The 11033-nt window shown below is 58.4% G+C and overlaps 1 protein-coding gene across 2 annotated transcripts; it reads right to left on the reverse strand.

The window, feature by feature from the left end:
* Positions 1 to 369: 369 nt before the first annotated feature.
* PTPN7 (protein tyrosine phosphatase non-receptor type 7) lies at positions 370 to 10222 on the reverse strand. Of its 2 annotated transcripts, XM_075540530.1 has the most exons (10): positions 10051 to 10222; positions 8864 to 9016; positions 8337 to 8520; positions 7972 to 8056; positions 6311 to 6387; positions 5025 to 5162; positions 4565 to 4675; positions 3404 to 3561; positions 1419 to 1532; positions 370 to 463 (listed from the first exon to the last, which is right to left on the reverse strand). In XM_075540530.1, the coding sequence occupies exons 2-10, from the start codon at positions 8983 to 8985 to the stop codon at positions 370 to 372; spliced, it is 1083 nt and encodes a 360-aa protein (XP_075396645.1). In that variant the 5' UTR covers positions 8986 to 9016; positions 10051 to 10222. The 2 variants fall into 2 exon arrangements, with proteins under 2 accessions (XP_075396645.1, XP_075396644.1); XM_075540529.1 differs by lacking the exon at positions 10051 to 10222 and having other exon boundaries at positions 7972 to 8053; positions 8864 to 8985.
* Between the last annotated feature and the right edge of the window lie 811 nt (positions 10223 to 11033).

Raw genomic sequence — 11033 nt, forward strand, 5'->3', positions numbered from 1 at the left:
CTTCGGGAGCTTCTCTGATTAGCACCCCTCTGTGACAGCCAGAGCACTGAATGTCCATGTCATACATACACAGATAAGGAGACCGAAGTCTCCAGCCCTGGTCCCATCTCTGAGTGGCTGCTGTCGTTCCGCTGAGAGCCGTGGGAGGTTCCCCACATTGTCCACTTGGTGGTGCTAGAGAGAACGGAGGCTTGGCCAGTGGTGCAGATGAGGCAACCAGGCTTCTGTCTTGCTGATGCAGCTTCCTGGGGCGGCAAGAACTCTCGCTCAAGAGGCACCTGGTCCCCAAGCCTACTGAAGGGTGCCCCAGGTGACCTGGCCTACGCTCCTGAGATGCACCTTCCCAGGTCTGAGGGGAGGACGGCAGGGTCAGGGGCTGGGCTCTTTGGGCAGCTGGGCTGCGTAGAGGGCCAACGTGTGATGCAGGAACTGGTATTGCTCGGCCGTCTGGATCATCCCACCCCTGCAGGGAGCAGCATACACAGACCTCAGCCCAGGACGCTCAGAGGCCGTCCAGTGACTCGTCGTGCTGTTTGGACAAGCCCATCTCGACTGCTGCACATCCGTCCATCTACCCTCTCGCCTTATTTAGGGCTGATTTTGGTGGCTGGGCACTGAGGTCCCTAAGTTTCTGAGCAGAACCAAGTCTTGAATATTCTTCCTCAGACTAGACCAGGAATATTCCTGAACAAACCCCCCCTCCCGCCCAAATTCTTCTTTCCACCAATCTTTGAAGTAAAGCTCACCGTTCACCTATGTGTGTAACCTAGTCCCTGTGTGATAGAAGTTAACCCGTGCCTTCCAGCAGCTCTCTGGGGAGGGGTCCCAACCTCTCTCTCACTCCCTGCCATTGATGCCGACTCACAGCGACCCTGGAGGGCAGGGTAAAACTGCTCTTGCGAGTTTCTGAGACTGTAACTGCTTACGGGAGTAGAAAGCCCGGTCTTTCTCGAGGAACGGCAGGTGGTTTCGAACTACCGACCTAGTGGTTAGCAGCCCAGTGAGTAACCACTGTGCCACCAGGGGTCCCTAACCTCTCACTACATCAAGAAATTGGAGCTCGGGAAATAATGTACTGACAGCGCAGGTCGCTACATGTCAGCACGGGAATCCTATTCCCACCGACTGCTGTGCACCTCACTCCCCAAACTGACCTCCAAACAGTGACTTTCGGGGGGGCGGATATTTTTTTAAAGCCTCAGGGTACATCGGTAGAGTGGCATCTTTAGTTTTAGGTTCCCAAGCTAAACCCCCAGACAGTGGCTGCTTCTTGGGTACTGTAACATACACAGCTCTCTCGCCAATGGGCCCTACCTTTCCCAGAGGAAGTACGTGATGCCCAGGTGCTCTGACCCCCACTGGACCCCAGCAGCGCTCCTTAGGGTTTATGTTGGTCCTGCTTGCTTCCAAGGACCTACCTGTCCAGCCGCAGTTGGCACACGATGCCAAGAAGGTCCACTTCTCCTCTGGCCTTCAGCTGCTGACAGCCGATTCTGGTGGCAATGAAGCAGCCCGTCCGGCCAATCCCTGCACTGCACAGAGCCCGGGAGAAGGTTGGGGGTGGGTTGGGTGGTTCCCAGGTATCCAGGGAGCATGGAAGCTGGGTGGTCAGGGACACGGAGGCCAGGACCCAATGATGGAGAAAGAAAGCAATGCTTTGGAAGGTGGGACTTGGGGAAGGAGGAAGGTAGCAGTGTTCTGCAGATGTCTGACCTCTTTGGGGCCCTGTAGCTGGTACTATGGGAGTTTCCACTTCTTACTAGCCTCACGCTAAGCCAGATCTGGGTCACCCTCCATCCCTGTAGATGCGCTGATGTGTCCCTATGGCCACTTCTGCTTAGCAGACACCAGTGGTTTCCAACGGACAGTCTCTAGGGTGTGGACTTGTGACCCCTCCAGCTTGCCTTATCTCACGCGGACTTCCTCCCAACTCAGACTCAACTTCCACTACTGCTTACCCTCAGCCCCCTTCCTCCCACAGTGGACGTGCCCACAGCCCTCCTCTGCTCACAGGACTCAACCCGGCCTTGCTTCCTTTCAACCCCCTCGAGGGCTCCCTCCCCTCCTTCAGGAAGCCTTCCTGTGAGAGCTCCCCCCACCCCCCCACCCCCCCGAGAAGTCCATCGTGGTGGTCTGCCAGCTCTGTGTCTGAGCCCCATCCTATGATAGGCTGCTGAGCCCCCTCGTTGAGTTGTTTGCCTCAAGTTTTGTTTCGGGTCTCACTGCCATCGAGTCAATTCTGACGCACTGTGACCCGCTAGGATGGGGTAGAACTGCCCCTGAGATGGTCACTGTGGGAGAAGAAAGACAAGCCTGTCTTCAGAGGAGCGGCTGGTGGTTTCGAACTATCGACCTCAAAGATTGCACCCTCATGTGGAAGCACTAGGGCCCCAGGGCTCTCTATACTCCCTAACAGTCTCCTTGCTTGAGGTTTGACCCTCCCTGCCCCCATTACCCTCTCCTCCCAGCCCAATCCACTCTTCTTGGGGCTGTCCTAAGGGGATTTTACAATGCCAATCCGTGATTCTTTGTCAGTCCTCCAAGACTCTCACCCACCGGCCTTCACTTACCTTCCAGTCCTGTTTCTCATTACTCCTCACCCTCCAGGACCTCTCTAATACAGCTCACTTCAAGCCACTGCCTTTTAAAAAATTTCCCCCACCCTGTCATCTGTAGGCCTTTCCACATGCCACCCCATCTGTTGGGAACACCTGTCTGGAATATTCCATCTTCCTGGAAGACTTGCCCTCTTTCCTCTTCCGATGGCTAATTCACCCCGCAGGTCTCAGCAGATCTGAGATGGCCTTTCTCCTGGAAATTTCCTCTAGTCCAAGCCTGACTCAGGTAAACCGGTCCCGTGCTCGCTGGCCCACGCCCACCAGAGTACTCATCCCTTTGTGTTGCGTCCTGTTGTAGAATCTGTGAGCGTGGGTCAGGGCAGGACGGGGTGGTCAGGGCTAGCTCCCTGGCCCTGAATACTGGGCCCGACAACAAATTGGGTTTTGAGAAATAGTTTTTCAAAAACCCAGACAACCAAATTCACTACCAGACTTGGGGACCCTGTAGGACAGGTTGAACTGCCCCTGTGGATTTCCAGGAGTAGAAACCTCATCTTTCTACTTTCTGGCTGGCGATTTTGAACTGCTGACCTGTGGTTAGCCATGCAACAAGGGATTGCTACAGTACCGGGCTCCTTCCCCAACAGGTGGGACGAGGCTGATCTGCTACCTGCTAGTCCAGCCCCTCTCTGCCCTGCTTAGATATTCGAGTTCTGCCTAAAAGAGAAACTAGGACCAGAGCACTTGCTGAGGGACCTAGAAATCCCTGTCCAGGAGGGAGCCGGGCATGCCTGCTCCTATAGGAAGGGGCGGGGAGCACAGTGGGCAGGAGGGAGGGTTGGTACCTGCAGTGGACCACGATGGGCCCGCCACTGGCAGCGGTCTCTGAGCTCTCCTCCACCTCGGCCACCAGGCGCAGCAGGGGCCCTGCAGACTCTGGAGTCTGGTGGTCAGGCCAGGCTGAGAAGAGGATGTGCTTCACCGGCCGTCGCTCCTCCTGGTGCTGGGTGGGAGGGATGTTGAGAAGCAGGTCTGGTGGAGGCACTGAGTGTGCACCTGGGAACTTGGCCTCCAGGATCAGGGAAAGCCAGCTCACCCCACTCTACCACTCCCTCTCTGAAAGGCTAGGGAGGAGCATTGCCCAGGAAGAGGGGACAGGCCCAAGTTCAAGTCCTGGCCCTGCCTCGGACTACCGCCCAACTTTGGGAGGGTTCTCCAGTCGCATCTGCTCTCCCACCGTGGTCTTTCTGCGAAATTTCCATCCCAGGCTGCTTGGAGTGGAGTTTGAGAACAATGGGGTGACAAGCCAGTCGCCACTGAGCCCATTCTAATCCCTGGTGCACCCAGGCACTCCCGAGTAGAACGGGGCTCCCTAGGGTGTTGCCTGGCTGGTGTTTTTGGAAGTGCTATTGCCAGGTGTGTCTTCTGAGGTGTTTGTGCAGATTCAGACTGTGCCCCTCACAGGGAGTAGCTTAGCACTTAACGACTTTTACCACCTGGGCACTCCGGGAGACTCTATCCATGCTTTGAAGACAAAAAACACCATCAAGAAATAGAGTGGGTCTCAGCCTTCCTAATGCGGCGACCCTTTCATACAGTTCCTCATGTTGTGACCCCCCCCACCCCCCGCAACCATACAATTATTTTCGTTGCTACTTCACAACTGTCATTTTGCTACTGCTATGATTCGACCCCGGAGGGGTCATGACCCACAGGTTGAGAACCACTGGAGTAATAGAAGACATTTCAAAAGTATGCTCACGCATGTTACTACCCATCTTGTTCAATGTCCTGGCACTCCTTCAGACCAGTTCCCTCCTTACCTGGACCATCAGCGTAGGTGGAGGGCAACAATGTGTCTGTGTCTTCAGTACCTCTTCCAGATAGGGGCCTGGGAAGGTCTAGAGGAGCATGCCCCTGGCTCCCATAGAGCTGGGCTTGATTCTGAGAGCTGTAGGGGTGGCCCTGCTTCCCCAGGGAGCAGACCTGGCCCCAGAGGCTGGTACCTGGATGGTGAGCTGCCTCACAGTATATTCTGGGCATTCTTTCATGTGCTGGGTGCAGATCCGGAAGGATCCATAGACTTCCTCCTCTGTGGGCCAGTAGTGGACGCATTTCTGGAAGGGAGGGAGCTCTCAGCTGGATCGGGAACGGGGTAGGAGGAAGGGGCATGTCCACCTGTCTCCATGAGCTACCCCTACTGGAGTGGTGGACACTGGGTAGGCAGTTGGGGTCTGGCGCTCCTGAGCTTGACCCCTGTAGACCAAGAGTCCATCTCATTCCACTCCTGACTCCAGACAGCTTTCTTGGGGTGTGTCTCAGAGAGCTTTCTGAGAGATGTTTGCCGAGCCCCCAGAGGAACCCTGGTCCGGGGTGGCTCTGGGTTGTGTGTGTGTGTGTGTGTGTGTGTGTTGGGGCGGGGCAGCCCCTTCTAGGTTCATCCAGCACAGGGGCTCTGCCTCCTACCTCCTTGCCCTCTCGGAGCCGAGTGAGCATGACGATGAGGGACACCTCTTCCTGCCACACCATCTCCCAGAAGTCCGCCACGGTGTTGGGCATGGGGCCCTGGGTTGCGATGTAGACCTTTTCCTGCCCGTCATAGCCCTGGGCAGGTGGAAGCACAGGAGAAGGGGCGGTGAGAGCGGAGCTCTGGGGGCCCCAGACGCTACAGGTCCTCAGGCCAGGCTGAAGTCCGAGGTCACACCCATACACGTGCGCGTACACACACACATGTACGCACACTGGGGGGAAAGGACTCGCGCTCTGCAGTGAGGGACATTGGGGTACAAACACCTCTTCTACTAAACATCTATAAGGAAGGCTTTTTTTAGCCTTTTGGAACCTCAGTTTTCTCATCTGTAAGCTGGGCAGCATAATATCGGCCTCAAATATGCTGTGTGGATTAAACTCAGTGAAGTACAGTGAGAGCCTGGCATGTAGCAGGTGCTCTATACATGTTTGCTCCTTTCCGCCCCGGCTGCTCCTGCACTGGAAGCACCAGCAAGAACATGTGTCCAATAGCATCTGTTGAGTGACCGTTTCACTTTACAGATGACTTTTATGTGCTCAGTAGCAAAATGTGGTGCACTCTCCCTAGCTCCTTTCTGCTTTTCAGGATGCAATTCCAAAAGTGGACCATGAAATCCAGAGGCCTCGCTGCACTCCTGTCCGCTGCCCTACCCTGTAGGAGCCACTAGGGCGCTGCTTTTACACCTCTTGAGGGCCCATAGGGAGGAGCCCTGGTGGAATAATGGTTACGCTTTGGGCTGCAGGCCATAAGGTCAGTAGTTTGAAACCACCAGCAGTTCTGCAGGAGAAAGACGGACTTTCTACTCCCATAAAGCCTTATAGTCTCAGAAACCCACAGGGGCAGTTCTACCCTGTCCTATAGGGTCTCTATGAGTCAGCATCGGCTAGATGGCAGGGAGGTTTTTTGTGTAGGGCCAATAGAGATGGGAAGGCAAGCACCTCTCCAGGCAGACCCCAGACCACGAGCTCTCAAGAAGCCATGGATTGGGTTTAGCAATGCCAACTTCCTGCCTCTCTTAGAGGCTTGGCTTTGGAAGAGATGGGGGTGATCAGTGGGTTAAGGAGAGTGAGGGGTTTCGTCCTCTAGGCTCGCCGGGGCTATGGCAGGATGGGGGATGTGGAGGGGAGTCCTGTAGTGAGCAACCGCTGGCAGGTGTTTCCAGAATGCATTTTCACACCCGGACCCCAGCTCCCCACACGGCCACCGGCGTTGGGCTACTCACGCGGATGTAGTTGGCATTGATGTAGTCCCCGTCTTCTTGGCTCTGTGCCCGGGCTAGGCAGACACGACTCTCGGGATCTAGGAAGTAAATGTTAGCAGAAGTCAGAGGTCAAAAGGTGACCGGCTAATGCAGACTCCCAACAGGGCCAAAGGAAGAGAGCCCTCGCTGCTGGTACCAGCGGCCTGTGTGTGGAGAGAGGGGGCTGAGACCCAGAGAAGGACTTGATGCACAGGCACTAGGGAGCCATGGAGTGTTGATGAGCAGTAGAGGGACAGTCAAAGCCAACTGGGATGGTCAGCTGGGTGGTGATGCCATGCAGGATGGAGCAGGGAGGAAAAGGGGACCCACTAGGCATGACCAAATGGGAGGTTGCGCCGTAGTCTCGCCATGAGCTTGGTCCCGGGGCAGAGCAGGAAAAAGAATGCCTGCAGAGGACACTTTTTGTCCTGGTGGCGAAGCTGGGGTCTCACTAAGACACCTGGGTGAGGTTGCTCACTGGTGATGGAGGGCTTATACCCAGTTGTCCTCAGCCGACTGCTCTCTGGGACGCCCCTCTCTCTGGACTACAGGGGACTTCAAGCCCAACCCAAGCAGGACTGGGGAAGCCAGCTTGTGAGGGACGAGGAGAGGAGACTCTGGACTGAGGAGACCCGAGGACCATCTCAGGCAGGAGGACCTCTCCTGAGAGCTCTCTGGAGGCCTCCAGGACTCCTGCCCCTGACCCACTCCGGCAGGCCGAGGCCACGCTGGGCAGCTGGGAGGGTGAGCACGAGGCCGGAGTGGAGCACTCAGGCTGGGAGATGCCGGAGGCGGACTGGCCAGATAAGGCTGCCCTGGAGCAGACAGGAAGTCCTTGGGTGGTGCGTGCCCACTGAAAGGTGAGAGGTGCCTCAGAACAAAAGCCTGTCAATCTATGGAGACATCAGTCACTGCAAACTCCCTGAGCCCAGCTCCACCACACACCCGTGTCTGGGACGGATGGCCACCCGACTTGGCCGGTGGGGGCTGAGGATGGATGGAGAGGGAGACCCTCCGAGGGCATCCCTGATGCTTCTTGAGATAGCAGGTGCTCAGCGCGGGGTCTATGGCATTTACAGGGCTGTCCTCCAGCATCCTGGACTTTCTGTCCCCAACCTTGTCCCTCGTGCTGGTCGCTACCCTCCATCCTTTCCTGGTCCCCTTAAATCTCCCTCCCCGGGCCTCCTCCCCTCGGTGCCTCTTCCATCACTCCCTCCCGGGACTTTTCCCATGTGGAGGGAAGTGTGGAGGAAGGGTCTGCTTCCACAGCTGTGTCACCTTGGGCAAGACACACAATGTCTCTGCACCTCAGATCCCTTGTTTGTCAGCCGAGGGCAGCAAGAGGGCAGTGCCAATGCTATGGGATTATGGGGAGAGGCACCCCTTAGAAAGGGCTCCACAGCACCTGGCCCACTGTCGGGCATCTGTAAGCATCGGTTGTATGACTGTGGCTGTGACCCCTATGTCCCCCAGCCGGGATGTGGTAGCCCTCTGTGGAAAGGAGATGTGTCAGAGAGGCTAGCCTTCCCACCCCCCACCCCCCACCCCACCTCCCCGGGTGGAGAGCAGGCATCTTTGCCTTCTGGAATTCTCCAGGCCCAAGGACAGTGCCCACCACCCTTGATCCCAGCCACAAACCGTACTTGGCAAGATGGTCTTGTATCGGTCCTTGGAGGCGTGACCCGGGATGTCCAGCTCTTCAGGGTTGACGAAGTTGGGGGGGATCTTCTGGCGGGTGGTGGAGGGGAGATGAGTGACTAGCTGATGCCCCACCAGCCTCCCTTTCTCCCCCTCTGCCCAGTCCCTGCAGAGCTGGCGGCCCTGGCCCCTGTGTAGGTAGGGGTGGGGTGGAAAGCAGAGGGGAAGCAGGGCTTGGTCTCCTCCCATCAGCCCTGGGCTCTCCTTCCCAAGGAGCTCAAAGAGGGGCCTGCCAGTGGTACCCCCGATGAAGTGTCCACCTCCGGCTCAGAAAGAAAGGCTGGCCCAAAGGGGGACCCCAAGTTCTTACCAAGAACTCCTCCTCTAGCTGCCTGGGGCTGGGTGGCTGGTGCTGCAGGGTCCAGCGTGTGAGGGGGTGCCCAGCGGTGCGTAGAAAGTGGAGGGTGACCTCCCGGGGCGTGTTCACGGAGCAGATGGGCTCCACGGCCCCCAGGGACCGCACGTCCAGCATCAGAGCTATGTTGGAGCCCCGCCTGCAGGCACAGCCAACAACCAGTGCCCAGGGAGGGTCAGGAAGGTGTGCTCTTCCCGCTGTTAGGGCTACAAGGCTTTCCCTGGACCCAGAGGTGGAATTCGTGCAGGGGCTCAGCCTGGTGCTGCCTGCCCTCCTCCCGCACCCCAGTGCACCCCCCACCCCAGCTGCCATCCTCCCTATCTCTCCCGAGGCCCCCGGGGCTTAGACTCACAGTCAGCCCTGGTGACCCAGAACTGCCCAACCCAGCCTGAGCCCCTGGCATGCCAAGGACAAGCAGATCCACCCGCTTGTCTCCTGTCCAGAGTGGAGAACTCTGCTGAGGGTCCAAGGGCGGGGCTTACCTCTCTTGCAGCCTCACATGCTTCTTGGCCGGAGCTTTGGTGGGCAGAGGCTGGGTCATGACTGACCCTCGGTCCACGGTCAGCAGCTGTATTCCCAAGCACCCCCCACAGGCCTGGACCATGCTGGGCTGGTGGGAGACCCAGGGGAGCTCACTCAGCCATTGGGATTCCCCTGAAAGACATAGCACCTCAGCTCAGTCTGGGTGGCCTAGTCCTGCCTTCTGTCCTGTCCCGGCTCCCCCACAGCCTTTGTTCTCATTGGGGGTGTCTGGCGGGAGCAGGACAGGCTCTCTGCAGTGTGACTCCAGAGCAGAGAACAGTGGGAGATAAAGGGCGCACAGTGGGGGTGCAGACAGGAAGGAATCCAGAGCAGGAGGAGCTTCCTGCCAGTGACCCAAGTACCTCAATTCCACACACACGGGCATTGGAGTGGGGCAGAGAGAGAGCCAGCAAGGGAATGTTCAGTGTGAGTCCTGCACAGACATTGGGAGAACATTCTGGAGCCCTCCTTGAGGAGGCTAGGGTGCCGCCTCCTAGGGGCGGGCGGCTGTGGAGCCAGTGGGGACCCATGACTCTGGGCCTGTGGACCCCTTGTTGGGCGGGCCTGCTCCTGACGGCAGGCACTTCCTCTCCCAAGCCCATGGTTGGCTTCTGGGGTCTCCATCCCTGGAGGCAGCCTGGGGGTGCTTCCTTCCTCTTGCTGCCCATCCCCCCTCCCGCCTCGCTAACCGTCACAGGAAATGGCCTCACGGGGGCCCTTGAGCGGCAGCATGGTGAGGCGACAGCCGGGGGCCGTAGAGGCGCAGGGGTGCTTGAGCCATCTCCTCTTGGGGCGCAGTCCCAATTTCTGGGGTCCCACTACTAAGCGGGGGGCAGGGAGGTACTGGAGGTGCAAGGCCCACAGGCAGGGAGGTGAGGTCCCCTGAGCTGGCTGGTGCATATGGGGGTGGTAGAGAGGCGCCTCCTCATCAGGGCGAGTGTTTCCTCAGCACCTGCTCTCTAGGCAGTAGCCCCCCGGGGACTGGAGATATGTCAGCAGCCCCCACCACCACTCCCCACCTGCTGGGTACTAGGACTCACGCTCGCCCTCTTGTGTCCCCTCCTCTGAGATACCCGCCTGTCTCCCCCAGGCTCCACGCCACCCTGGAGCCACAGGTCAGCACCCACGCCTCACACCCAGTACTCACGGAAGCAGCTACGTCCCCCAGGCTGCGTCTTGCCAGCTGTCTGTCTATCGGTCTGTCTGTGAGGCGGAGAAGGGGTTCAGGAAGCCAGCTCCCTCCCTCCGCCCCTCCTCACTGCCACCCACGCACACCCCAGCTGCACACTGCCCTCCTGCACCTGCTGCCGCTGCCACCAGGGGTCGATGCTCCTGGCTCTGTCCCAGGGCAGGGTGGGGTGGGGTAGTGCTCGCCCAGCATCTATGCCCTGCACCCTTGGAATAGCAGAGGGGATAGGGCTTCCCTGACCACACATCTCCCGAGCTCCCCAGCCCTCTTGCCCCTTGCGCTGGCCCTCTTCTGGGACTCTGGTGTGTCTGGTCTCTACCTCCTGGCTGGGAGGTCATGGTCCATGCCTTGAGCAGCTGTGGCTCAGACTGGCGGGGAGGGGGTGGAGGATGGAGGGGTCCAGGACGAGGGGGCAGGTGTGTGTGAGAGGCAGAGCAGCAGGGAAAGGTCCAGGCCCAAGGCAGCAAGGTCATTTCCAGGCCCTGAGTCACAGCCCTGAGCTGAGCTACCACAGACCTGAGGGCAGGCCAGCTGGCAGGGAGTAGATCATGCAACAACTTGTAGGAATCTAGGGATTCCCCCAGAGCCCCAAGTCCCCTTAGACCTCCTCCCACAACCCTGATACTGCCTCAGAACACTTACAGATAGACGATGGACAGTCTCTGGCCCTTACCTGGTAGGGTGGGGTGGGTGGACCCACGTCCTCTTCTTCAATTGGATGTCTGGCATGGCTCCCAGCTCCAAGACCCCACTGTCTCCAGCCCTGGCCTGGCCCTGACAGGCCCTTTGCTAGCCAGCAGCTTGGCGGGTTCATGCTTGCTCCTGAGCTCCTCTTACCTGGTGACATTCTTAACACCCGACCCCCCCGGAACGCACAATCCGGACTCTCTCTTCCTCCCACTGCGCTGATTCAGCTGTCAGCCCGTGACAGCAAGAGAGAG

Source organism: Tenrec ecaudatus, chromosome 1 (assembly GCF_050624435.1).
Source record: "Tenrec ecaudatus isolate mTenEca1 chromosome 1, mTenEca1.hap1, whole genome shotgun sequence".
NCBI classification, from domain to species: Eukaryota; Metazoa; Chordata; class Mammalia; order Afrosoricida; family Tenrecidae; genus Tenrec; species Tenrec ecaudatus.